Raw genomic sequence first — 27,023 nt, 5'->3', positions numbered from 1 at the left:
CCAATTCCACACCCACCATAGCACCAATCCAACTTCAAATATTTCTCTATATAAAAATAAAAAAACCCTAATAGAAGGGTGGTTCATTTAAAAGCATTTCAAATAGTTTTATTATTTTTGGAATTTTCAGATAATTTTAGAGTACTAAAATAAATTTAAAATTCTCATCAAAAACTTGTTAGAATGGCCTAAACCTCTTCTTGTCATCATTAGAGAGGAAGATAGGAAAATATTGTGTTAATTAAAATATATAACCTCTATTGTTTAACAAAACAGAATCTTAATAGATAGACCGAGAGGGACTAATTATGAGAACTATAATAAAGTCTATATCTATATCCAACTACGAGGACTACTTGTGAAAAAAAATTATCAAAGCAAGGATTAATTCTAATTTTTAAAATATTCAAAACTGCTTAAGTGAACTTTCTTTTCTTTTTGCCAACATGCAAGTAAGAGAATCTGACTATAAATTGTTGATAGTATGCAGCAGATGAAAGAATCAAACCTTAATCACATCTGTGTCAGTACGAATTTAATTGGACTTTCTTTCTTAAAGATTCAAGAAAGATGAATTAAAATCAAAAATCAGAACTATCCCCTTGTGATCATAGGGATAATAGCCCTTAGGGCATACCTATCTATTTGCATAATAATTAATAAAATAACAGCATGGCACATCTGCATCCCAATATATTACTTCCCACATTCTTCCTAAAAAATTGAAAATTACAAAACAAACCTCTCTATCACGAGGAATAGAAATCCAGTAGTCAAAAGTAGTAAATAGCAATAGAGCACTAAGGGGCAACAATGGCATAACAAATAAGTCGAAGACCATTTCCACTTCAGAAACAGAAAGCGTATTCATTTCTAAGCAATGGACGTCAAGTCCTATTCATTTGATATTGATCTATCAGAAGATAAACAAAATTCCATCAACATGTTATTCTTATTTAGATGTTATTATAGAAAGCCTAAGAGATTAAGTACTAGAAAATCTCCCATGACATAAAGTACCAGGTATGATATCAACTATCTATCTGTTTTACCCTAAATAATAATATTCAGCATCTGGATTATGAAACGGGGCAAACGTGATAAATACTCCAAATCTATTTATAATGAAGTTGTTGCTGTTAGGAAAGGCCATGCATGGGAGTATTTACATTCAAAAGGAACATGTGAAATAATCAATTAGAGAAGATAGGAGAAAGGCACACCGAACATGATAAAATCATCTGCCAATTTCTACTTCTTTGCAGAGACCATGAAAGGCCAGTTAGACTCGCAAATATCACAAGGTGACTTTCCTTCGTTGTCTTTTTCACTAACGTTAGCATTGTTCTTCACAAGATATTCGGCAATCCCTTCTCGGTCGCATACAACAGCATAATGTAATGGAGTTTGGCCATCAACGTCCTACATCAGAGAGTGCACAAAATTTCAATCAAATAGTAAACATAGGGTTAGATCCAGTAGGCCACTATTACTTTAGTAAGTTTGTATAGAGCTTTCAAAAACAAATCTACTATCTACCTTTTAACAAAATACATAAAATGATAATTTGCAGATCTCTGAAATCTGGCCTTAGCTAAGGTGCCAGCTGCCAATAGTCATGTCTCTCTAATATTACTAGTAGCTAGAACATTTTTTATTAAGAAAAGTGGCATAGGCAAAAGGTGCCACCGAGTAGAGTTTTGGATCGGTGGTTGCAGACAGTTCTGATCAGTAAATATAGTGTTAAATACATTCTAGGTACCTTAACATCAATATCAGCATTCCTGCTAACAAGCACCTCCACAACATTAGAATGGCCACGATCGACCGCCCAGTGCAACGGGGTTCTGCCTTCACTGTCTGCAATCGTTCAAAAGAATTGTTTAGGAGATATAACTCAACATCGTCCTCGGAAGGAAAGAAAAATGTACCCATTCCAGCATGTTGATAGAATCATTTATAATAAAGAAACAAACAAATACAAATAACTTTAGTGGAAGGACCGCATGTCATATAATATTTTCAAATGTTATTTTTTTTAATATAAAAACAAGTCACACCCAGCATCATGAAGCATTTTGAAACTTAAACTCCGAATACAAAGTTGCAGCTAGACTCTTCTCTCGTGAGGGGATAGCATGCAACTTTCCCAGACCCGTGGAGATCTGGATCTCAGAAGGTTTCAAGTTAACTGTTGGGAAAGAAAGATTTAAATGCTATCTCGTCAGAGGATTCAGGAATGGCTCTTTACTTGGAACAAAAGAACTTTAACCAGAAGAGGTCATCTAGGAAGTCATGATATTGGAAAAACAAGATGGTTGACTTCCAAGGGTTGTGCGGTCTGTGTTGGGCAATGCTTCAACACAACTTCTCTCTTAATTAAAGATGGAGGATAAAATACCCGAAGAAAGTTAAAATCCTTATCTAAAGATGTCTTGGGCAGCAGGAATACCCAAAAACTGCAGGCACGATTCAAACTCACATGATCACAACAATTATCCACTGTGAATTTCCGACTATCTTTTGTAGCCAACTCTTAGTCTTGTTTGAATGGGATCCTGCCTGTCAATAAAACAATTACTTCCAACCTTCACTCCTTTTGGCTTAAACATCCATTCAAGAAAAAGACTAAAATATTTGGTCGAGTATCGTTGCAAAACTGCTGTGGAATACTTGAACAGAGAGGAACTTCAGAACTTTTATCTTTTGGTGGACAGGAAAGAAATTGCCCCTTACCTTCCTTCCCTTTGTATACAACGTTATGTTGATAGAATTGTATTTCCTTTCAAAGAGGAAAAATGAAGAAAGAAAATGAAGGATGGATAGCACAAGGAGAAAGAGGTAACCTATAGAGTTAAGTAGTGTGTGGCTAAAGCTATTTTGTGGTTAATTTGGAAGGAAAGGAATGAGTCTTTAGAGTTCAAACATAGGTTCAATTCTTTTTTTAAAAAAAGAAAATTTTGTTACTTTGTATACTTCCATCTTCCAATTCTATCACAAGTTTTTTCTTTTTTTGTAATTATTCCACTTTCACCATTAGAGGTGTTCTCATAACCTAATCTCGTTAGGGAAGGGACTTATTGTCCCTTTGCTTGTTAGGTTGATTTGTTATCCATTTTTTAAGTGAGGTGAGTTAAATAAGTTGGTTTCTCAAATCTTTTTAGCATAAATATCAGTTCATAAAAGAAATTTTAAAAAAATGGCTTGCAACTCGCTACTTTTCTTTCAAGAAACAATGACTTTCATTGTGATAAAAATAAAAGAATACAAGAGCATACGAAAAAGAGAAAACCATGCCCACAAAAGACACAACTATAGAAAATAGAACCTGTAGAGTAGTGAGAGAATGATGCAGAAACCATGATACCATCATCACTATTAAATTGAAGTGCAATGATGAAATATGAATTTAAAAAAGTGACATAAAACCACAATGATGCCGTCATATTAGTCAGCAAAGGAGCATATCTATATGCCTAACTGGATTGTTCAGTAGATTATGGAACTCTGAACCGCATAATGAGTGCACACCCAACCCGAATCATCTGGTGATTCCTATGAAGGTTATCAAAATAAAAACCACACAGTCCCACAACACCGGAAGGTAAGCTGTTCATTTAGAAATCATACATGATTCTTACAAAACCAGGATTTCTTTTGTGGCTCAGTATAAAAGGTGAACACACTAACCGATGCTTCCCTGATAGAACTGATCCAAGGCATCAAGCTTATCATTGAGTCACTTAAAAGTTTTTTTTTTTTTTCGCAACAAGCTTAGATTCAGATTAAATATAAGATAAGCCAGATTTGCCTCATTTGCTTAGTTTTTAGATCCATAATACCACAACACTTTTGCCTTGATTCTTAGAGTCCTAAGAAGGTAAACTAACTTAATCAAGTCTACATGTCTACTTCAAAAATCATCACAAATCAAGTCATTTACCAACCTCCACGACTCATTAGACCTATCTCATTTTTGGAAATCAAATAATAAGTTAACTTTTAAAAAATTAATTCTCTAAGAGGTTACTGATTTTGTAACTCACATTCAAATACTTTAAGCACTAAGCAAACTTATGATTCGTTATTGTTAAGAACTAAAACAAAGATGGTTTGATAAACTAACCCTTGATATTCACTGAAACTCCATTTTCTATACACTTCAGCAAATTTTCCAATTCTCCTTCTCTAGCAAAGCCATGAATATCTTCCAGCTCCCTGAAAGTTGAAATCAAATTTTCAGTAGTGGGATTCCTAGTGTGGGCTTGAAAAGCTTCAGATTGTCAGAAAAGAAGCAAATGAGGGAAGTCAAAATAGAATGGGGAATGAATACGTCAAATCTCAAAATAAAATCAAGAAATAAAAAAGAAAGACATCAAGAGTAGTTAAAAGGGATTCAGATAGAAAATGTTGGCATTGCTTCTTAATTATGAAGTAAACAGTAAATTAGAATCTGTTCTTTCCATACTACTCTGTGTTGTGCTCCTTGTCCGAACAAAGGTAGTGGTAAGAGCAAGTGTCTAGATTAATGCCCTTGTTTGGGCATCTCATTAAGTCTTTATATGATCTTGGTTTGGGTATTTATCACTAAGTTTTTGTATAATCCTGCTTTCATTTTATTGGAATGAAGTCCCTTTCTGCAGCCTGTATCGGTCTTCCTCTTTTTGTTGGGCTTGTCTTTTGTATTCCATTGTAGTTCATTCATTTTTTATATCAATGAAAGTTCACTTTCTTACCGAGAAAAACAAAACGAAATCATCAATAGACAAAACTCATACAACCATTTAAATTAACCATCATTAATAGACAATTTATTTTCATGTTGAGAATGGCATTCCGTTAGAATCATAGTAAACTAAGAAAACCACCCATCAATATTGTCAGTTCTTGTAGGCTGAACTGGTGAAATGAGTGCATGGTGCTTATTAACCATTTTCTAATTTAAGCAAAGGTATTGTGAACTGTTTTCACTCAAACCAAGCCATAAAAGAAAAATACAGACCTGGCACACAAGGGAGCCATAAAAAACAAGAGACAACAAGGAGGAACACAGGAACCAAGGGAAAATAAGAAAACAGAGAAATATCGTCCATGAGAAAAAAAGGAGTAAACAGCTTAGAAAAAAGCTGATAGAACTCAACAACTGTTCTTTATGTTCAAGAAGAAATACAAGAACGAAGAGAGAATTAGAGAGATCTCCAATCTCTCTCAAAACCATTTACTCTCATATTACAAAAAAAGATGTCCACATCTTCTCTCCCTATTTCATATATTTACACAATATATTCTTCTAACAACTTCCTGACAAACTGGGCCCCACTCCCCTAACCTTGGCTCACCCCCACTCTCTACTCTACTGACACATCATTCTCCTATACATCTTAACCACTGGAGGCCAATTATATGCACTTTTCAACTATATGCCAATTATATGCAATTTTACATTTCTCGACTTTTCAATTATATACCAATTATGCATCTTAATCATCTTCTCTCCCTTCAACTACATGCACGTTTCCACAATTTTATTAATCTAGCAAACCAAAAAAAGAAAAGGAAAAAATAAAAAATTGGTGAAGCACCAGAAGACCATCCTTGTTGTTCAAGGGATGGATGAACATGAATGAGACATGAAGAAGACAAAAGGGAGACAGGCTCGCCATCTCATCAAATAAGAGAACCTAGAATCTCAAGCTCCTGCACCAAACATTGCTCTAGGAGCAACTGTGTAAACATGATATGAAGAAGAAAGAAAGCATTTACAATGAAGGCCTTGCTATGGAATTGCGGTTGGAAATTAAACAATAGGTTGTTTAATGACTAAAGAAACAGCTAGAGAAGCCTTTGACTTAGTAGAACTTCAGTGTTCCTATGCACAAGACAATAAATTTTTGTTCATAATATCAACTAGAGTAGTTTAATTGTTTCAAACAATTAAAAGGGGGGAACAAGAACAACATGAAAGTGGGGGTTATAATCAATTGCATTCAACATTAATAGGAACCTTACAACTCATTCCCGGTTTCTTCATATACAAAAGTGCTGAAGACGGGCCCCATTGGTCCTCTAGAATCTTTACTTCTAGCATCAGCATTTCCATCTTTGCTCTTCTGGTCCTCACAGGCATTAAAAACTAATTATAAAGTGAACAAACAAACAAACAACTAACAAGAAGCAAATAGGGATAGTAAAGATGGTGAAATAAAGAGATTAAGTTCTCACCCCACTTGCACCAGCCACCCAAGATGGAAACAACTCAGTAACTATATCAATGTACTTTTGCATCGCTTCTTCAGGAGGCATAGCACCCAATTTCTGCCACGCTTGCCTGGTAAAAACAATTACCTATAAGTATAAATAGAACACTCAACCCAAATAAACTGTAAGTTGTTACCTCCACAGAGTCGATCTCATGCATCTTCACTTATTCTAATTCATGTTTTTGCGACTATAACATAACAATGTGATAACACACAACGAGAGTGTAAAGCATCTTACAGGGACAAAATAACATTTTATCATTAATAGACAAAACAACCGGAATAACTTTTTTTACCATTTTTTTTTTTTTTTGGAGTGTAGAACCAGCATAATGATTATATATATATTTGTGAGCGTAGGCCCAACAAATTCGGCCAGTCTTATCACACATCGACCTAAACCTATACTACTTGGTTGTCAAAAAATTAGGACTTCAATATCCCATGCAACGGCAGTTTGAACTCCATGACCTTTTTGAACTCTGTTAGTAATCTCAGCGACAGGAGTAGATGAAATATAGTGACTATTTCTCTACTCTAACTACTAGAATAAAATTCCATAAACGTAGTTCATCATATGCCCATAACTACATTGACCATTCCTAATATAATCATAATTCAAGTTTCATCCCGTGCCCATTGAAAACCTGATTTTAAAAAAACGGCCGATGGGGCAAGGCTTTTATAACCATATCCCTACCCTTGTTAAAAGGACCTTCGTCTCAACTCTTAAGAAATCCACTTCAAACGCATAATATTTTGAGCAATATACTCAGAATAATTTCTTCCTAATGTAACTGCCCCTGCAATAATTAAACCAGTCTTTCACCAAGTTATGACTTAGGAATTAGGTGGAGAATGGTCATAACGAATAGGTAAGGGAGGAAAAGCCATAAACGTAGAGAAACACCAATACCACTTAGCCCGAGCTGTCATTTTCAAGGCAGACGGCTGCGGCGTGCTGCAAGGCCCCTCGGTAGCGATTTTGTAGTAGCCGTAAAGCTGCAACTGTACTTCGTTGGATACCTTGGGTGAGAGCCGATCAGCTGCAGAGGCGGCAACAAAAGCAGTAGCCGCGCTGAACAATTCGTCCAATTCGGTGCTCTCCACCCCTTCCCAGTCATCATCATCAGTATCACTCCCACCAATACTGTCATTCCTAACACTACCATGCTCGGCTATGACAGAGTCAGCCTCGTGCGCGAACCCAAAGTCTCCAGAACCCGAGCCGATATCGGTTTCAATTGGCTTGGTCTTGGAAACTCCCTCGTTGGATTGGGGAATGGGAGTAGAGGTAGCACGAGAGAGAGAGAGATTATCTTCCTTAAAAGAGACGACTATGGAGATCAACTTAGCAACAAGATAAGAGAATATGAGACCTATGAAAAGGGTTTGAAGAAAATCTTGCCACTCAGCCATGGGGAGGCCGAATTGGAGAGAAGTGAAGAGAAACAAGAGAAGGCCAATCTGAGAAGAAGAATGAATGAAGAGTTGGGAAAACCCTTGAATCGGAACGGAATCTACGAAGAAGAAGAAGAAGAAGAAGAAGAAGAAGAAGAAGAAAGACGGAGAAGGGAAATTGAAAAGAGAAATGAAGGCTGGCGCTGGCGGAGGGCATAAATACCTATGCAACAAACGCAGAGTCTATTGAAAGCGGCGGCGTACGCAATATCGGGAAATCCCCACGTAATTTTTGTACTCTTTACGCGTGGCATCATCTCGGATGCCTTCCTATTGGCACTTACTGTACAATGCGTAGCAGGTGATTGATCCAAAGTATTATTTTTCTTCTTTTACAGCTCAACTACATCTCTTCCATTCAAAATTAAATTTAAAGATGTTTCAAATACAATAATTATATAAGGAAATTAAAAAAGCTATACAAATTTATCAAATGAGTATATTGATAATTCAATTGCAATCTATGAATTTGTTTGTGTATCCCGCTTTACCAGTCAATGACTACTGTTTAGTTATCAACATATTAGCATTATGTTTCAAAACAAATATAACATGCATTCATTTAAGCTTCTTCATCCGGAGATTATACTGCTAATCACTACCTATTTTTATTATAATATGCTTTCGTTAAATCGTCAATCAAATAAAAACCCTGATTTTTAGGCCCAATGAGAAGTGAATATCATCATCGAGTACATGTTTTAAATCAATCAAATATGTGCAGTTTGTTCTTCAAGCAAGAAAAGATAGAAATGAAGAAGAGATTTTAAGATGAAAACAAAGCCAAATGCTGTAATGAGGTTTGGTTGGTTCAAAAAAAGAGCGGGAAAACGGCTTTTACACTTTCACATGTGAGATGTCAAGGAAGCTTTCCCTCCTTTGCTTTACCTTTATTTCAAATAAACAAAGATACGTTCCAATACCAAAACAAACACAGGACACTAACCTAGCTCACCATTTATTCCCATCAGAATTTCCTTTCATGTTTCTTATTATAAGAACATGCATATCATACAGAATGTCACCACAACTTTTAAGAATCGCCATACTAACTAATTACTAACATGTATATTGTACAAAACATAAAATAACGACACCCTTCTTAAGGGTAAGGGTATATTGGTATGAGAAGGTGTACAGTTTGAATAACTGAATACAACGAGACCTTGAAATTCATAAAAACTGATGCACAAAAATTTGAACAAAAATATGAATGGATAGTATCCTTTAAAAAGAACCGCGCTAAACGAAGTAGAAGTTCAGAGAAAGTAGCACAAGGGTGCCTAAGCGGAGCATAACAAGGAGGGAAAACAACTCCCTGTGTGTACTCTCATTCATCCTTTTTCAACATCCCATACCCACATAAAGGTGTAAAGCCTCTTTTAGGCTGGGTATTTATCTCAAATCAGAGATACATTCGAACCGACCCCCCACCCCACCCCGACCCAGCTTGTATAAATGACAGTACTTGATGGATGAATCCTCCCGCTTCCACCATGACAAGAGAAGATGAACAGACTTCACGTTGCTAATGCAATAGATGATGATGCAAGAGTTAGTGACAACTGGGAGTGAACAGCTTCCGTTGTCTATTAGTGATGACGACTTGTGAGATGCAATGCTGGACCCCGACTCAATACACCCAAATGCATGCAAGGACTCTGAATATGAAAAAAGAATATGCCACCCACCAAAAGCCTCAAATGGAAATGGCACGGCTGATGGCCAATTTGGCCCACTCGGCAGATTCTTTAATCAAATGATCATCTGATGACAAACATTCACTTAAAAAGTCTTTGCTTGAGACCGATTGCTGAATCAGAGAACCCGCATTGCTTCCTAGTGTGTCTGCTAAATCTCCGAGGACCCCAATGGCAGTTTTCATCACAACCTCATCCCTACAGGAAAAACAAACAAGCAAAAATTTAAACAAAAATCCAATTCACATAGAAAAAGAAAGAGAGAGAGAGAGAGATCAGCAAAGAACTCACATGTCTTTTCCCATGTATATACTATCCAAAAATTGAAGTATATGAGGAGCATAAGGGATCAAGAGCTGAGTTTTTGGAGAGCTCTTGAAACCTTGGAAGATCCCTGAATATGCCTCCAAAATACCATTTCTCAAGGAGTTCGTATACTCGGTCATTTCATCATCAGCACCGGCAGTGTGTGCAGATAGTTCTGCTGCCCGCTGGAGCATTGGCATGGCATACATCAAGTATTTCTCAAAATTCTCCCCTATAGCCAGTGCTATATCACCAAAGCACGAGAAAATAGGGGGTTTAACAGAGCGATGCAATTGATCACTAGACAAATTCTTAAGCAGCTGAGTCATAATGCCATCACAGTAAGGCAAAATCTTATCTTCCAATGCCCTGCATACATCCCCTACAACACCAACAGTGACAGCACAAACTTGGTACTCTTCAAAATTCTGAAGCCCCATTTCTATATATTTATAGAACTCAGTCATGTACTTGGCAAATTCCGGGCCAGTTGCATAAGCAAGAGCACCAATGGCCAGCATGGCCTCCTCATGAACCGTAGCATTTCTACAAGCAAAGACCCTCAGGAAAAGACCCATCATATTGTCCGCATACTGCATGAACATATACTTTGTAGGCTCTGATGAGCCTAGCCTCTGAATAAGAACCTGTAGACATCCACAAAGCAGGCCCTGCAATTCACCTTGCCTCTCCCTTTCATCAGATGAGAGCTTTTGACCCTCGAGGGTGTTGTGCAACTCCATCATGATGACTGGTACCAGTTGCACCACCATTGAGGCCGTTTCCTCGGTTGAACACCTCACAACTTCATTCAACGTTTCATATGCAGCAGTCCTCAACCGCGATTCCCCAGCATCTTCTCTGTGAGTAACAGTCAATAGGGACTGAACAATTTCTTGAAAAAATGGAGTTAGAGGAGATGATGAGCCAACATCTTCATAACCCTGAGCAAGAAAATAGAGAGCACCACAGGCTTTCTCTGCCACATTTGGAACGTCCTTCATGCTCTGGAGCAGAACTGTAATTATTTGTTGACAATTAGCCTGATTAATTATTGGTGTATCTAGAGTTGAACCATGAAGGAATTCAAATATCCGTCCAAGGGTCCATGCAGTTGTGTCCTTTACATGGTTATTTGGATCCTGAGTCAAGGCAGTCAGCATGAACGCTAAAGCCACGTTCACAATTGGCATCAATTTTTCTGGAGCAGGCCCCTCTAAAATTGAACCAAAAGCGTAAGTGGCTGCCTCCCTCTGCCTCCAATCTGATTTTGTTATGTTCTCTTCAATGAATGGCATGACAAGTGGAACAATATCATCGCCCACTGTTCGTGCAACTAGCCCAAGACATGTACCCCCAGCCATGGCAATGTTCCAAGCCCCTTCATCTTGATCCTGATCCTCTTCTTGCTTAAGAAGTGTCTCAAGTAACATGGGCACAAGCGCAGGCAGTGCCTGCTTGATGAAATAAAAGCATGGTATATCAGAATCACCGGTAAAATCTTCTCCATACTCTTCCAAAATATCTATCTCCTCATCGCAAATAGAACTCCAGAATTCAATGGCCTGAAGAGCAACAGATTCTTCATCCTCCTTAACAGCCTTTGCGGTAATGCCAAAAATATCCTGGATGTACCGGGCCAATTTGTCATAGTATGTCGATGCAATTGAAACCAAACATTCAAAAGCTGCCTGGCGTATCCTCACTTCAGGGGACAGTGTGGACTCACAAACAACTCTCATGATATAATCACGTTCCATATCATTGCTAAAGTTTGCTTGAGCAAACCCAAGAGCATTGTACAAGGATCGAGTGGCAGCAAGTCGCACATCATTGTTTCCTTCGGATGCATTCATTCCCTGGACAACAGCTGTCAATATCCTGTTCACCTGATCTTGATCTATGACGTCTGGAGAAACTTCCTCACACAAATAACCAAGGGTCTCCAAGGTGGCTTGTTTGACATGCGACGATTGTTGATGAACATTTAACAATAGTGAACCTATCAACTCAGGCCATTGCTTATGAGGCAACTCAATACCCGCAATCTTTGCGATGACCTGGGATGCCGTGGACCTGGCATCAGCTACTGCTGAAGACAGTGTATTCAACAAGCATGCCTTTATCTGGGTCTTCACATTGCCATCCAGTGATAGCCATCTCTGAACGAGCTCAAATTTTCTATGTTGTTCCTTGGCATCCAGTGCATTCTTCAGTATCAGACCTGCCAATTTACGACTGTCGACCGGCTTTTCCTCGCTTCCTAATTCATTAGAGAGAGACAGCAAAAAACTGGGAAGGTTTTGCTCCTGAAATTGCCTCAAACTGTCTTCTGCCTGCTTCCTCACAGTTGCATCGATAGACTGTGCATTCAGAAGAACTTGCGTAACCTCCAATGCCATGTTTCACCTGAAAATAAACAATTCGTTAATTGAGGAAATTGGTGACTTGCCCCACTGCTTAAATTTCACAAATCCATCTACTAGACAAGTACTAACCGAATCCCGAAACCTCAATAAGAAATTTTAAGAGAAAGACAAAAACTACAATAGCAGTTACAAAACCCAAGAACAAAGAGCCAAAACCCAGATCTCAACAGCACAGCAAGAAACTAATAATAAAGCTAACTGAACTGTAGGTGATCTATCAAGAATCCCAGCTCACAAAGTCATGTGAACCAACCATCTATGTACGTATTACAGCGTTCCGGCAAAAAACCATAAGAAATAGGAACGACAACAGATGTCTAGAGGATCGAAATGAGGTAAATGTGATGGAACACAGTCCACAACCAGAAACTCGTCACAGTTTTTTTTAGAAAAGAAAAAACTCAATAAAAACACAGATAGTGAAAAGAAATGGAGAAGTGAATCGTGGTGAAGATGGAGAAACGGGAAATGGATAAATCGGAGAAAAACAAATAAAAAATGGACAGATCAAAAGGACGGAAAAACACAGGAAGAAAAAAGAAAGCGAAAGAGGAAAAAGAAGAAGAGGGTATAGAAAAGAATACCTGAAATGGGGAAATTGAGAGGATTGAAAGAAAGAAGAAGAGTGTAGAAGAGCGAAAAGACGGCAGTTGGAGGAACCCTAGACGGAGGGGAAAGAGCGAGAGGAAGAAGAAAATGGAAGGGCGCAAAGCAAAGTCTGGACTTGAAATTCTAAAAATTAAATTTATTTTTTGTTTATTATTATTAGTTGTTATTTAATTTATTTTATTTTTGCGCCCAAAACCAAAAGCAATAATTAAAAGAGAGTATTTTGGGAATGCATTTGAATTCATTTTTAGGGTTTTAAGTCTGAGCTGTACACCCAATCACAACCTTCTTCTTCTTGCCTCGCTGGAACTATACCTCACATATTCATTCATCTATCATTCAAATAATTCAAATTTTTACCATAACAATTCTTTTTAATACATCAATTATTATTATTACGGAGATAAAAGCATCAAACCATTCATCTTTATTATAAAAATGGTGGCTATTGGGTATCGGTGGATCTTATAACCCTACAATATCAGATTTAGGGTTGGTATGAGTTGGATTTTGTGATATTTTGAAGCCAATCTTATCATTCATAGTCGTTGGTTTCTATAACTAATGGACTCTTGTTTGCTTATCAATCAATCCCTTTTTTATTTCTTTGTCTTCATTTATGTTGATTTATTGAAGTTATGTTTCGAGTTTACAGTAAAAAAATATTAATTTTTTGAAGTCATACAGTTAACGATAATTGATTTTCTTATAACGATGATGTTATCCTTTAGTTCAGAGTATTATGATTCTCAACTTAGTTCTTTGTCTTCGTAAGTTCGTAGATGTGGTTGTGTTTTGTGGTCGTGAAGAGCATGATGAGTATTTGTACTTAAAACTCCTATCGAGAAACTAAATACATCAAAAGGGCTGGAGAAAAACTTATAATTAAAAGTTGTTAATAGAACGTTGAATCAAATACCTTCAAAATTGTCTCATAAGTTTTAGAGGGTAGAAGATATGATCGGTAGTACATATACACGTGTTGAACTAAAAAGAGTAAAAACTATCTTTAAATACTAACATGTAATTCAAACTCTCTTTAATCTATTTAAGTTGTTTGCTACGTTGAATTGTTGCTTCAATACAAGTAGAGACTAAAAGTATTTTAACATTATTCAAATTACAGCTCCAATATTTATGTGAAAGTCATTTGTCAAACTTAACTACGTAGTCCTTAGAGATTACTGTCATACGAATTTATCAAACACATATGCACTTAATTAAAATGTAAATGGGTTTGTGAAGGATTACGTGATCTTCCATGTCTCTACATTTGTATGATATTATCCACTTTTCTTTAAATACTTAGAATCGCTTCCTAATCTGGTTTAGTCCACAAAGTCTGCATATTAATATAAACGTTCTCTCACACTATTTTTGTCTTAATTAACTTTTTTGTTCTTTTGGAGGAGGGGAGAAATAAAAGAATGATTCGAGGCCATTGAATTAGGCAAAATACTCAAAACCAACGAGAAAAGAAAACGGTGAAAGATAAATTTTGTAAGAATACGAATGTGACTTTGTTGGGTTTATTTTCAAAGAAATGACAATGGTTATATTAGGAGGGAAATTCCACCTAATCAAAAAATATATATAAATTATTTGACAAAAAGAAAGAGAGTTATACTAAGGAATAATAAAATATAACAACGATTTTAATAGTCATTTTTTAAAATGACAAAACTATTTTTTCTTTTGAATTTTAGCAAATAACATTTGTTTGCATGGATATTATATTTTATAAAATACAAAATTATCTCGTTTTTTCCAATTGTAATTAGTTCGTTTCTACGTTGTAATTAATTTAGGCTATTTTTTCAAAATGAGTTATTCTTGATTGATTATAATGATATCGTATAGGGTAAAGACATTGCTTTTAAGTTAGTTTTCAAACTCCTTCCCCAAATTATATAATCATTTTTTTTTTAATTTTACTTTCTAACAATTGAACTCACAAACTCATTAAATTTTGGTCCTAATTTCAAGTGGAAAAATGAAGGAGATAAGGTAAGAGTTAAAATAAAGTATAAGAAATTTATCCCAAGCTTTTATATAATTGAACTCTTTCTCTTAGACCGACTTATTGTAAAAGTCCAGATTTTGGCAGACCCATACTTCCTTTGTTATTCTCGTTGGAGCAAAGGGGAAGGAGAGCTCATTTTTCACCAAGCAAAGCACACCCTCAATCAATCTATCTTCTCTTCTGCTCTTTTTTCTCATTTGGAATCTCAATCCCATTTCGTCGTCGTTCTTCTTCTTCTTCTTCTTCTTCCACCACCAGTCATGGGGAGCGGTTCGTCGGAGACGAGGTTCGTACAGGAATTGATTCTCTACGCAGCCAGCGCTGCCTTGAGCTGCTTGGTTCTCTTCGCTGGTCTACGCCATCTCGACCCCAACCGCGAGGCCTCCAAGAAGGCTCTGGAGCACAAGAAGGAAATTGCTAAACGTTTGGGCCGCCCTCTTATCCAAACCAACCCTTACGAGGTAATCCCCCCCACCTCACCTTTTTTCATAATCCTTCGTTCTCTTGTAGTAATGTGAATTTTGTTATGTGGGTTTTGATTTTGAGTTATCTGTGAGTTGAATTCAATTGGGTTTTTGTTTCTCGAGGCACCAATACGTTTTTGTTTCACTCCTGACTTGCTTACATTTTAACCAGGATGTGATTGCCTGTGATGTTATAAACCCCGATCATATTGATGTGGAGTTTAATTCCATTGGAGGTCTGGAGAGTATCAAGCAGGCTTTGATTGAACTGGTGATACTTCCACTGAAGAGGCCCGAGTTATTTTCACATGGGAAGCTTCTTGGTCCGCAGAAAGGAGTTTTGTTGTATGGGCCTCCTGGTACTGGGAAAACAATGCTGGCAAAAGCTATTGCAAAGGAATCTGGAGCTGTTTTCATCAATGTCAGGATTTCAAATCTGATGAGCAAGTGGTTTGGAGATGCGCAAAAGCTAGGTTAGTTTAGGGATTTGGTGAAGCTTTTCTTGGATATGAATGATATATACGCTCCTGTTCTATGTCTTGATACGAATGATATTAATGATATATTTGTTCCTTGGATTTGTTGATGCTTTATTAACTACTTATGCCTGATTGGTTGTTGCCTGGCATGACTTTTCAGTGGCTGCTGTGTTTAGCTTGGCTTATAAGCTCCAGCCTGCTATTATATTCATCGATGAGGTGGATAGTTTTTTGGGTCAGCGACGAACTACAGATCATGAAGCAATGACAAACATGAAGACTGAGTTCATGGCTTTATGGGATGGATTTACCACAGATCGTGAGTCATAATTTAACCTATTTTGTCCTTATTTTCTGTCAGCAGGAGGATTTTGTGGATTGTGATTGTGCAACTTTATTCATTATAGCTGCTCTTCAGTTCTGATGTGTCATATCCATTCTTATAGAGAGTGCCCGTGTGATGGTCCTTGCTGCTACTAATCGCCCATCTGAACTAGATGAAGCTATACTTCGGCGTCTTCCACAAGCCTTTGAGATTGGGATACCTGACCGGAGGGAGAGAGTAGAGATATTAAAGGTGATTTTGAAGGGTGAGCGGGTTGAAAACAATATAGATTATGACCGTGTGGCAAGCTTGTGTGAGGGGTACACGGGTTCAGATATTCTTGAACTGTGCAAGAAAGCTGCTTATTTTCCGATCAGGGATCTCCTTGATGAAGAGAAGAAGGGAAAACAATCTTCTGTGAGTACATTCATCACCTTTCCTCCTCCCTTCCCTTCTGTTTAGGTCTCATTTGATAACTGTTTAGTTTTTCAAATGAAGCTGATGCACATTACTTCCACTCTAGTTTCACCCAATACCTATTAAGAATCTTTTTATAAACCAATCTAAATTTTGAAAATTGAAAAGACTAATTATTAAAAACTTGCTTTTGTTGTTGGAATTTAACTGAAAGTTCACCTGTTTAGTTAGGAACGATAAAAACCATGGTAAAAGAAGTTGTGGAAGTAAACAAACACGATTTTCAAAAACCAAAAACTATAAACAAAATGGTTATAAAACGTGTTCATAGTTACTTGCTTCTTCCTGCTGGGGTAAAGGTATTGAAGTTGATAACCAAATGTTTACATACTTTGCCACTTAGGCTGCTTTCAAGATGAGATTTATATCCCTTCTTATGGGATTCATATCTATGCTACTGGTGCTCCCTATAGGACAATGAATTTTGGATGCTGATCATTTATGTTTTCATCTTTCAAGGGCTTACGAGATAGTTATATTGTTTTATGACCTGTCCATCTACTGGCTAATATTATCCAGTGGAGATAATGGACGGGGAAAAGAAAAATAACCTATGGGAATATTTCTCCTGTGAGGATTGACGATGTGTAGGGTACTAGACAATTTGATTTTGGAAATTAAGATTTTTTATGGAAGCTCTTTGTTATTTTTGTTATTGTTATTGATCTTTCGTTTACTTGGGGGGTTTATATAATATCTTGGTGATGAAATTTTGAGTCTCCATATTGCCATTGACATCGAGTATGAGTTCGTTTGCTATTTATGGTGGGGTCTTGAATGTTACTGACCTTCGCATGATATGTGGGTTCTTAGGAACCGAGACCACTGTCACAGTCAGATTTGGAAAAGGTTCTTGCTACATCCACAAAGACAAAGGTTGCTGCAAGCGAATACACGGGATTGAGCTCTAACTCATCTGGGTGGACAGGTCACAGGGAAGCTGGTGATTATGAGGTTCAAGCAGCAATAAGTGAACTCTCCAAGCTAGTGGTCTCCCAAATCTTGAATATCCAATCTGATACCCGAGATTCGTGAAAACCCTAAGGGGCACAGCAACTCGTTTTAGTATTAAACAGGACATATTTACCATTGGATGCATCCTTGGTTCGATGGGTTTGTCTCCAATCTGAAATTTTGAAGTTCTGAATGGTTTCTGGTAGTTGCATATTCCAACTTTACTGTAAGAAATAGGGATAACCCTGTCGGTAATCTTTTGTATGAATCCGGGTCATCCTCGGACAATCTTTCTATTATTCCATTGTTGGTTTAATTTTTTGTATGCTTTTGTCGAATTTAGCCATGTCGAAATCCTCTCTCTAGTTCAAGAAGTTGTTGCTGCAACGATTTGATTATATAGTGGGAATTGAAGCTGGGTCGTGATATGATCGAGTGAGTTAAAATCTGTAAATATTTAAGATTATAATATCATATATGAAATGGAAGTTTGGTGATTCTATGGTTTGTTGCTTGGCCTGCCTCTGTCGTCATAGGTTATGCCATTTTTTCTTGTCCCCCTTGTCAAATTCTAGGAACCAAGAATGTATGAATTCTTGCATAATTCACATAACATTTAAGACTGGAATAAAATTCTCGTCACTAAATTCACATATATATTACACACACATATAGAGAGAGAGAAAAAAAAGGTTTCACCAATGTGAGTTTAGATATCTTTGATTTATCCGCAGTCATAGGACAATTTGTTTCAAGTTTAGGTCTGAAGAATTGACCAAGTTGTGGAAAAATGGTTGATGTGAGCAAATAAACGTGGTTTTTAATTGATCGATTTGTTTAGAATTGTGTGTGTGTAAACATTGTTTATTCAAAAAATATATAACCGAAATGCATCTTCTTTGTTTCTTTCTAAGTTTTGGCTGAACAATTCAAACAAAACCCATCTCTCTGTTTGTAATCAAACTTCCAGATATGTCTCTTGCAAGTACAATTCAATCAACTTGTATTTATAATTAGTAAACAAATCATCCCTCCCATCTGAAGTTTTCAATTCAACTCTCCTTCCTTGTTGATTCATATCCTTCCTGGTCATCGTAGCCAACCTAATGGCACCGTTTTCCTTTACCCAACTCTCCAATTCATTTGACCTTCATTAAAATAATACCTTCATTCCTGTCTTCAAATGCCCAATTCCCATTTATTTCCTCTCCATATGCTCTCTTTCTCCTTCTTCAACCACTGGGTTGGAGGTTGGAGGTTGGAGGTTGGAGGTTGGTGTTCATCCCTCCAGACAGAGCATAGTTTTCTCCTTTTCTTGTTCTTCATCATGGGGTTTCTCACCACAGCACTAGGTTCTTCCTTGTTCTTCGCTTTTGTTTTGGTTTTGGGTTTTCGTTTTATAACCAAAACCTCTCTGGTTTACATGATAGTCAAGGGTTTTCAAGCGATTACAGACTACTTCCATGTCTATCAATTCTACAGAATTCCCCAATTCGATGAGAATCTACAGCACAATCAACTCTACCTCCGTGTACATACCTACCTTCATTCCTTACCTTCCCTTGAGGATTCCAATTTTGCCAACATATTTTGCGGTGCAAAACCCGGCGATATTTTCCTCCGCCTTGACACCAATCAAACAGTTCATGATTCCTTCCTCGGGGCAAAACTCCGCTGGAAAATCGAGATGCATACTGATCATCATCGGCAGAACAACCTTTTTTCGCTCCTTCTCAAGTTGAGGAAGGATGATAAGCGCAGAATATTCCGCCAGTACTTCCAACACATCCTCTCCATTACCGACGAGATTGAACAACAGAAGAGAGAAATCAAGATGCACATCAACGTGGACGGCGGTGCAAGACGGTGGAAAGCGGTCCCCTTTACGCACCCGGCAACATTCGGTACAGTGGTGATGGACGCCGATTTGAAGAACAAGGTAAAATCCGATCTCGAACAGTTCCTGAAATCAAAGCAATACTACCACAAACTAGGCCGCGTGTGGAAACGAAGCTTCCTACTTTACGGTCAGCCAGGGACGGGGAAATCAAGCTTCGTGGCGGCGATGGCGAAATTCCTGCAGTACGATATCTACAGCATCGACATGTCGAAAATCTCAAGCGATTCCGACATGACGACCCTGCTGCTTCAAACGACGCCGAAGTCGCTGATTCTCGTGGAGGATCTTGATCGTCATCTAATGAAAAGATCGACGGCGACGAGCGTGTCGGGTGTACTAAACTTCATGGACGGCATTGCATCGTACTGCGGCGAAGAGCGTGTGGTGGTGTTCACGATGAGCGATAAGAGTGGGATTGATGAAGCGGCACTGAGGCCAGGACGGGTGGATGTTCATCTTCAATTTCCGGCGTGTGATTTCTCGACGTTCAAGACATTAGCGATGAGCCATTTGGGGGTAAAGGATCACAAGCTGTTCTCTCAAGTGGAGGAGATATTTCAGAATGGAGGCAGCATGAGCCCGGCTGAGATTGGCGAGATCATGATAGCGAATCGAAGCTCCCCATCGCGAGCCTTGAAATCCATCATAACAGCTCTGCAAATGGACGGCAGCGGGAATGGATTCAAATGGACATCGGGTGGGCGGGAGATTCATGGTGAGGACGGGATTGGATCCAGACGATTTGTTTTCAAAGACAATTTAAGTATGAAACTATATGGGCTTTTGAAATTGGGACTCAGAAAAAATGATGAATCTTCCGATTCTATTTCTCACTCTTTCGGAACAAATACACTATAGAAAATCAATATGCATTTTAGGAATTAACACACAATTGTAATCATCACAGGGAAAAGTATCATTTTGTTTTCTTCTTCTATTTTTATCTTTACAAAATAACTCCACAAATATGCAACTCTCTCTCAAACATCCATCTTTGCATATTTGGTCAAATTTAACGATGATGATGAGGCGAGCTCAATGGCTAATCCGACTCGTCCGACGTATAAAGGTGGGCCAAAAAAGGTCGAGCCTAAACCAACTTTGGCCCAACCTCAAGTTAAAATAATGGCCCAAAAGAAACTACGCTAACGCTCATGCAAATTTCTTCAAAAAATTCTATAATCAGGAAGCCTTGCGTTACCTTTCAATTTAGGGGAGAAAATAAACTTCGAATTTTGAAGACTAAAGTTTTGAAGTGAGCCTTTTTTTTCTTATAAATATCTAAGTCCAAAGTTTCAAAGATTATAACATCGATCTATTAAAGTCAATTATAATAAAATTATCATCTAAACATCGATTCATAGTGTTTTCTATAGGCTATCCTAACTTAAAATACCATATTCTCAATTAAGAAAAAAAAAATCTCAAGATGCTAAAGTTAAAGAGAGAGATAGTGATGGAGATGTGAGAGAGATTAGAATGAGTAAAAGGTTTGAAAATTAAAATTTATAAATAAAAACCAATTTAGGAATACAACGAGTAAAATGTTTTCGATTCTTTAATAATATTTTAATTTATCTACTTGAAATTAAATTTAAATCATAAAAAATTTGTCCATTTTGCTTATAAACTCTATAACGATTTAATTACAAAAGAGTCAAAAGAAAAGTACAAATTTGGGGGGTGTATGGGTGTGGTGTTATACAACCACTGTTTTGAATGAACCGAGAAGTGGGGTGGAATGGAAAATTATTAATTACAACTATTGTTTTCCATCAAACTTTAGCACTTGTTATTAGACCATAAATGAAATAACATGGGATGTAGCCTATAGTTTTCTCTTTTTTCTTTGGGTTGGATATAGCCTATGCTTAAAGGACTTTTTATTTCCACTTCCTTTTACTAACAAAGCAATCAATACACACAAAGATGGAAGAGATGTTTCCATTATTTAGCATCCTAAACTGTTTAAACATGTTAGCAAAACAATACCACAAAAAACTAATTAATAACAAAAAAAAAAAAAGAAAAATCATTACAATTTATTTTGTCGCGAAGTATAAATATTATATTAATACTTAAATTACGTAATTCGCGCGTGACATCCACCGACGGAGTTATGCGTCTCCGCCTTCTCCCGACGTACGCGGGAAAGAATGTAATCACCACCGACAAGTTCGTACTCCCATCCGACGGTCAGTGTTCAGCCACGTGTCCGTCACATCCACACGACCTCTCAAACCGCGTCCTTGGGTATTAGTTCTCTACTGCATCACGCACGCTAACACCCATACACCGCCCATCAGCTTAGCTTATTTTCTTCGCTTTTCTTTTTTCGATTTAACACGAAAGTCAAACGTACAATTAAGAGATTCCAAAATACTTAAATCATCGTTGGAATTAATTAGGAAAATAATTATTTAATTAGGGGGAAAAATAAAAGGGATTTAAGTAATTAATTGAACACACACTACCTGGCTCGCTCGCTATTGCATCTGAGTATATAACAAACGCTTTCATCTTCTTTCTCTCTTACCATTTCAATCTCACTTTCTAACAGAGGGACGCCCGTTGGAGCTTCTCTCTTTCTCTTTCTCTCATTGTTCTTCAATGGAGATTTTCTACTTCTTGGTGTTTGGAGCATTGTCTCTAGTTGTTGTAGCTCTCGAGCTCACCAAAACCAACAAGGACCGGATCAATACACCATCCGCTTTCAATGCCTTCAAGAACAATTACCTTCTTGTTTATTCTCTTATGATGGGTGCGTATTCTGTTCCTTTTTTCTCTTTTTCTTATTTTCTTCCAGATCTGCTCTCATTTTCCCCTTCTATCTTCTTTAATTCCTTCTAATTATTGTCACTATCACCCACTGTTTCCTTGGATCTCTCTACGTGTGTGTCTACACTTGATGCCTTTCGATATGATCTGAATTTGTTCGGTTCTTGACTGTTGTATTGTTCGATCTGTGTGTGTGTGTTTTTTTTTTTTTTTAATGTGACTCTTGATGTTTTAATTGAAACTATTGCGCATTTTGTTGTTTTGCTGTCTCACGTTGACAAGCGATGGAATTAAGGGAGGACAGAGCGTTAATTATAATAGTTAGAGACGCAATTGGTTGCTGATAGGTTGAGAGGAAGTGTTTTGGACGAGATGCCGATTAATTTCTCTCCCCTCTCTTCGGTTGGGGATTGGATCTGGATCCACCGACAATTCATGATATGAAATCATCGCTATGTTCTCGTTTCTTCTAAGTGTAGTGTATAATGCCATTGCTCTTTCAATTTAGCTCTCTTGATAGTAATTTTTGTAGCTACGATCTTGATTCTTCTGGCACGGTTGATGTCGTTTTCCCTTACGAGCTAGAGCTACATATCTTCTACATTTTTTTTTACCTTGAAAGTTTGTATATGTTTATTGTTTTGATTATCAATATCATGTGTAATGATTGATCTAATGTGTTATTGTTCATGTCGCAACAGCTGGGGACTGGTTGCAGGGCCCGTACGTATACTACCTTTACAGTCAGTATGGCTTTGGTAAAGGAGAGATCGGTCAGCTTTTCATTGCTGGTTTTGGGTCCTCCATGTTGTTTGGTACAATTGTTGGTTCTCTTGCTGACAAACAGTGAGTCTTTTTTGTACCTCCAAAATTGGTTAATGTCACCAAATTTATCGAGGGAAACCTCTTTTCAATTATTGATGCATTCATGTTTTCTACTTCAGAGGTCGAAAGAGGGCTTGCATTACTTATTGTATTACATACATTCTGAGTTGCGTCACCAAGCATTCTCCTGAATACAAGGTTCTAATGTTGGGCCGTGTTTTGGGAGGTATTGCCACTTCGCTCCTATTTTCAGCATTTGAGTCATGGCTTGTTGCAGAGCACAATAAGGCAAGGATTCCACGTCACTGTCTTTAAATTTTATTTAGCTTGCTTATGTGATGTTTTCTGACTGAACAACCGGTGACGTTAAGAAATAAAACTTACTGTCACCTATCAGCTTAGGCTTTTAGATTCATTGTTTCCAATGACCACTAAGTGATGATTGAAATGACAATCACCTTATGCAGAGCAATAAACTCTAATGCTTGGCATTGTCTTTTAGATTCATTGTTTCCAATGACCACCAAGTGATGATTGAAATCACTATCACCTTATACACAGCAATAAGCTCTAAAGCTTGGCATTGTCTCATTCAAATAGAGTGAATTCAGTGGGATGTTGTGACTAATGGTAAAAAGTGCCCATTGATTCAACCGTGGTTTCTTATTCCAATTCACTCTAGTGTTCCTTCACTAGTTAAAAACTATACCATTGGAGTTTTCTTCTTTCAGTTGGTTTGATTCGTGAACGTGATGTATTACTGGATAACTTTTGTCTGCTTGAATTCTTGTCACCTTAATGCAGTAACTGATTCTATTTATAGGATGGAAACCCGTTTTCACTAATATGCAGTGTAATAATCTTTTTGGAAATTTTTGGCTCACATTTTTGGTTCCCTAATTCATTAGCATAATGCTTGTAAATGTGTCTTGGTGACGAACATTTCACTGATTGTACCTATTGGTTGATAGTTTTAAATATAATAATACGTTTCTTGCTCCATTCTCTTTCTTTCCTGCAGAGGGGCTTTGAACAGCAATGGTTGTCTATTACATTCTCAAAGGCTATATTTCTTGGCAATGGTCTTGTTGCAATTATTGCTGGGTTGTTTGGGAATGTACTAGTCGATAGTCTGTCTCTTGGACCAGTGGCACCTTTTGATGCTGCTGCATGCTTTCTTGCAATTGGTATGGCCATTATTATGTCATCATGGACTGAAAACTATGGGGATCCATCAGAGAATAAGGATTTGCTCACCCAGTTCAGGGGGGCTGCTGTTGCGATTGCATCTGGTATTCTCTCAGATTTTCATGCTTATATTTTTTTTCAGTTGATTGCATTTCCTGAAAGCCCAACGTCTTAGCAAGAGTTTTAGTTTCCCCCCCACCATAAATACTTCAATAAGAAATCTTATAAATTTTCCACGACCAATCCACTCGAGTATAAGTATTATTCCGTCAACTGATTTTCCCCCCTTTCTTCTTTTTTCCTTAAAAAGAGAAACATCTTAACTGTGATTTCTTTAAGATATACCAACTCATTTTAAATTTTCTCTTGGTCAGATGAGAAGATCGCACTGCTGGGTGCTATCCAGTCTCTATTTGAAGGTTCAATGTACACCTTTGTGTTCCTCTGGACACCTGCTCTTAGCCCAAATAATGAGGATATTCCCCATGGCTTTATCTTTGCGACATTCATGTTAGCTTCAATGCTTGGAAGTTCCCTTGCATCTAGGTTGATGGCTCGAAACACACCAAAAGTTGAGAGCTACATGCAGATTGTTTTTGTTGTCTCATCTGCCTCTCTTGTACTTCCAATTGTGACCAGTGTATGTGGAAGAATTTTTTTTATCCCCAAAGTAGTTAGATCTGGTTTACATTAATGTTTGTTTTCTTTTTCTCTGACTTTTCTCGCTGTGGCAGTTCTTGGTAGCTCCATCAGATGTGAAAGGTGGAAGCATCTCCTTCTCAGGCTGTATTCAGTTGCTTGGTTTCTGTGCTTTTGAGTCCTGCGTTGGCATATTTTGGCCTTCCATAATGAAGATGAGATCCCAGTACATCCCTGAGGAGGCTAGAAGTACTATCATGAACTTCTTCCGCATTCCTCTCAACATCTTCGTGTGTGTGGTGCTTTATAATGTATGTCACTGAATAACCCTCCATATATTGCCTTCTGTTTTCAAGCAGTTCTGTGTTACTCTACTCCTACCCAAACATATGCGACAAATCTAATCCAATTGCTGGATCCATGGGATAAAAAATTCTCATCTTCTTAACCTTTTTTGTTTTTCCTTTGTCCTTGAAGGTGGATGCTTTCCCTATCACTGTGATGTTTGGCATGTGCTCCATTTTCCTTTTTGTGGCGTCGATCCTACAAAGGCGGCTTCAAGCAATCGTTGAGAAACCAAGTACGTAGTATTGTTCTAATGCTCTAAGATTTTGACATTTCTAATGACCTGCTAGATTCAGTTTCTGTGAGTGGTGAGAAGCTTGTAATGATAAATGCTTCTTACTCCCACCGTAAAGTTGCATTTGGAGAGCCATTTTCAAGGATGATTTAGGCAAAGCACTTCATAGAAAGCGTTGTATAACTAATGATTTTAATATGTAAAAGTATTTTCAAGCATTTCCTTAACCAGGCAACTTAAACATTTCTGTTGGACCTTGTTACAGAGAGTGGAGACTGGGCATTAAGCGATAAGAATACCGAGGCAGATCCGTTAAACATCTAGAAGGACGGAGCACAGGTACTTTTATTGGGAGGTTAGAACATGAAGTCTTGATTCATCTTGTATACAGCAGCAGCTTCATGGAGTAGCTGGTATAATATTTTGAAGAATGAAACTGTACACGTATAGTGGTGGTCTGCCTCATCCAAGCAAAGAAGATGAGACCAAAAAAAAAAAAGAAAAAAAGAAAAAAAAGAAAGAAAGAAGAAGAAGAGTAAAGGCTTAGTTGACAAATTATGTTTTCATCAATTTTTGGGCTTCTTCACAAGTGTCATTAAAGTAGAGAGCTTGTTTAGAGATCTCTCCAGCAATTGTTGGGAATTTTCTGAGTTCAACCCTGGATTTGTCTGAACTTATTAATCAAACATTCCTAATTTTCGTTATGCATTCTTTGCTAAATTTTCATTTTCATTCTCATTATTGTGATTATTATTATTATCATTATTATTATTTATTTGTCTTTGAGGCCTAAATATTGATAGTGATTTGTTTGTGGTTGTTTCTGTTTGTAAAGAGTTTCTTCGGTTTCTCATCCCTTAAGTCCAACCGGGTTCAATCAGGTTTGGCTCGTTCCTTTTTTCTTTATCGATTCTTTCAACTTTCAACCCTCTACGCCCCCTTCTTTTCAAGGGATTAAATACTTGTTAGTAACCTTTTCTACCGTGGAGTCATAAAAGATGACCTAATACTGTTTTGATTACCACATTATGTCGAAAGAATGGCAACAATGGAGAGTAGGTTAATCAACAATTATCCATATAGGAATCAAAAAGGAGGAAACCAGAAGGTTTCTCCGGCAGCAACACTGGCAAAGACAGTGGGTATCTGATGCTCCCTTTTGACAAACAAAAGGGTCAAAAGGGAGAACAAGACCAACGAGAGATCCTCCGGAGTTACAAATCACCCCTTTCAACACCATCATTCCCTTTTGAATGTCACATTTCACATGTATCTATCTATCTCTCACTCTAGTGATTCTCTCGCAGTAGCCACAAATAGTCACGTTAAACCAAGCCATGACCTGCCAAAGAGCACAAAATGAGGAGCTATAGAGTCAAAGATGACTATTTCTACAAGAAAGAATTTCAAATATAAGGGAAAGTCCTACATAGATCTATCTTGAGTTAGGATCCCCTACATCTAAAAATAAATCAAATGTGAAAGTATAACTTAACTGGCGAGAGATCACTGTTGAAGTCAAAAAGTAATAAAAATAATTTTAAAAAAAGAGGTTTTGGAAAGTAAGAGGGCTCCTCCATAAGATAAAAAAAGGCATCTTGAAATGAAGGTAGGATGGCTGATTGG

At 37.5% G+C, this 27,023-nt stretch overlaps 5 protein-coding genes across 6 annotated transcripts; 3 read left to right on the top strand and 2 right to left on the bottom strand.

Moving 5' to 3' along the window:
- Nucleotides 1–870: 870 nt before the first annotated feature.
- LOC101203825 (acyl-CoA-binding domain-containing protein 1) lies at nt 871–7,877 on the bottom strand. 2 transcript variants are annotated; one of them, XM_004145888.3, is made up of 6 exons: nt 7,177–7,877; nt 6,223–6,328; nt 6,010–6,110; nt 4,127–4,218; nt 1,763–1,860; nt 871–1,422 (listed from the first exon to the last, which is right to left on the bottom strand). In XM_004145888.3, the coding sequence occupies exons 1-6, from the start codon at nt 7,677–7,679 to the stop codon at nt 1,252–1,254; spliced, it is 1,071 nt and encodes a 356-aa protein (XP_004145936.1). In that variant the 5' UTR covers nt 7,680–7,877; the 3' UTR covers nt 871–1,251. The 2 variants fall into 2 exon arrangements, with proteins under 2 accessions (XP_004145936.1, XP_011654606.1); XM_011656304.2 differs by having other exon boundaries at nt 6,010–6,107.
- A 927-nt stretch (nt 7,878–8,804) lies between these two features.
- On the bottom strand, nt 8,805–12,899 carry LOC101217759 (importin subunit beta-1). The gene is made up of 3 exons (XM_011656303.2): nt 12,741–12,899; nt 9,713–12,136; nt 8,805–9,619 (listed from the first exon to the last, which is right to left on the bottom strand). The coding sequence occupies exons 2-3, from the start codon at nt 12,127–12,129 to the stop codon at nt 9,421–9,423; spliced, it is 2,616 nt and encodes an 871-aa protein (XP_011654605.2). The 5' UTR covers nt 12,130–12,136; nt 12,741–12,899; the 3' UTR covers nt 8,805–9,420.
- Nucleotides 12,900–14,835: 1,936 nt separating this feature from the next.
- On the top strand, nt 14,836–17,987 carry LOC101204071 (ATPase family AAA domain-containing protein 1). Its single transcript, XM_004145889.3, has 5 exons — nt 14,836–15,249; nt 15,425–15,725; nt 15,892–16,050; nt 16,178–16,473; nt 17,347–17,987. Exons 1-5 carry the CDS (start codon nt 15,049–15,051, stop codon nt 17,566–17,568), a joined length of 1,179 nt encoding a protein of 392 aa, XP_004145937.1. The 5' UTR covers nt 14,836–15,048; the 3' UTR covers nt 17,569–17,987.
- Nucleotides 17,988–18,396: 409 nt separating this feature from the next.
- LOC101204309 (AAA-ATPase At2g46620) lies at nt 18,397–20,324 on the top strand. Its single transcript, XM_004145890.3, has one exon. It carries the CDS (start codon nt 18,671–18,673, stop codon nt 20,243–20,245), a length of 1,575 nt encoding a protein of 524 aa, XP_004145938.2. The 5' UTR covers nt 18,397–18,670; the 3' UTR covers nt 20,246–20,324.
- A 1,522-nt stretch (nt 20,325–21,846) lies between these two features.
- On the top strand, nt 21,847–26,135 carry LOC101204554 (molybdate-anion transporter). Its single transcript, XM_004145891.3, has 8 exons — nt 21,847–22,148; nt 22,867–23,011; nt 23,110–23,278; nt 24,012–24,282; nt 24,553–24,818; nt 24,913–25,128; nt 25,295–25,397; nt 25,663–26,135. Exons 1-8 carry the CDS (start codon nt 21,998–22,000, stop codon nt 25,719–25,721), a joined length of 1,380 nt encoding a protein of 459 aa, XP_004145939.1. The 5' UTR covers nt 21,847–21,997; the 3' UTR covers nt 25,722–26,135.
- Nucleotides 26,136–27,023: the final 888 nt, after the last annotated feature.

Source organism: Cucumis sativus, chromosome 5, assembly GCF_000004075.3.
Source record: "Cucumis sativus cultivar 9930 chromosome 5, Cucumber_9930_V3, whole genome shotgun sequence".
In the NCBI taxonomy this organism is placed as follows: domain Eukaryota; kingdom Viridiplantae; phylum Streptophyta; class Magnoliopsida; order Cucurbitales; family Cucurbitaceae; genus Cucumis; species Cucumis sativus.
Note: the sequence above shows the minus strand (reverse complement) of the source record. Positions and strands in the feature narration are given on the sequence as shown.

What these genes read in the sequence shown, in the direction of transcription:
- LOC101203825 (XM_004145888.3), bottom strand. Translation starts at nt 7,679, where the DNA reads ATGGCTGAGTGGCAAGATTTTCTTCAAACCCTTTTCATAGGTCTCATA. An exon ending in AGTTTCAGTGAATATCAAGG is followed by an intron (nt 1,861 to 4,126) that starts GTTAGTTTATCA and finishes GAACGATTGCAG; the next exon opens with ACAGTGAAGGCAGAACCCCG. An exon ending in ATGCTGATATTGATGTTAAG is followed by an intron (nt 1,423 to 1,762) that starts GTACCTAGAATG and finishes TCTCTGATGTAG; the next exon opens with GACGTTGATGGCCAAACTCC.
- LOC101217759 (XM_011656303.2), bottom strand. Translation starts at nt 12,129, where the DNA reads ATGGCATTGGAGGTTACGCAAGTTCTTCTGAATGCACAGTCTATCGAT. An exon ending in ATATACATGGGAAAAGACAT is followed by an intron (nt 9,620 to 9,712) that starts GTGAGTTCTTTG and finishes TTTTTCCTGTAG; the next exon opens with GGATGAGGTTGTGATGAAAA.
- LOC101204071 (XM_004145889.3), top strand. Translation starts at nt 15,049, where the DNA reads ATGGGGAGCGGTTCGTCGGAGACGAGGTTCGTACAGGAATTGATTCTC. An exon ending in TCCAAACCAACCCTTACGAG is followed by an intron (nt 15,250 to 15,424) that starts GTAATCCCCCCC and finishes CATTTTAACCAG; the next exon opens with GATGTGATTGCCTGTGATGT. An exon ending in AGAAGGGAAAACAATCTTCT is followed by an intron (nt 16,474 to 17,346) that starts GTGAGTACATTC and finishes GTGGGTTCTTAG; the next exon opens with GAACCGAGACCACTGTCACA.
- LOC101204309 (XM_004145890.3), top strand. Translation starts at nt 18,671, where the DNA reads ATGCCCAATTCCCATTTATTTCCTCTCCATATGCTCTCTTTCTCCTTC.
- LOC101204554 (XM_004145891.3), top strand. Translation starts at nt 21,998, where the DNA reads ATGGAGATTTTCTACTTCTTGGTGTTTGGAGCATTGTCTCTAGTTGTT. An exon ending in TGTGTGTGGTGCTTTATAAT is followed by an intron (nt 25,129 to 25,294) that starts GTATGTCACTGA and finishes TTGTCCTTGAAG; the next exon opens with GTGGATGCTTTCCCTATCAC. An exon ending in AGCAATCGTTGAGAAACCAA is followed by an intron (nt 25,398 to 25,662) that starts GTACGTAGTATT and finishes ACCTTGTTACAG; the next exon opens with AGAGTGGAGACTGGGCATTA.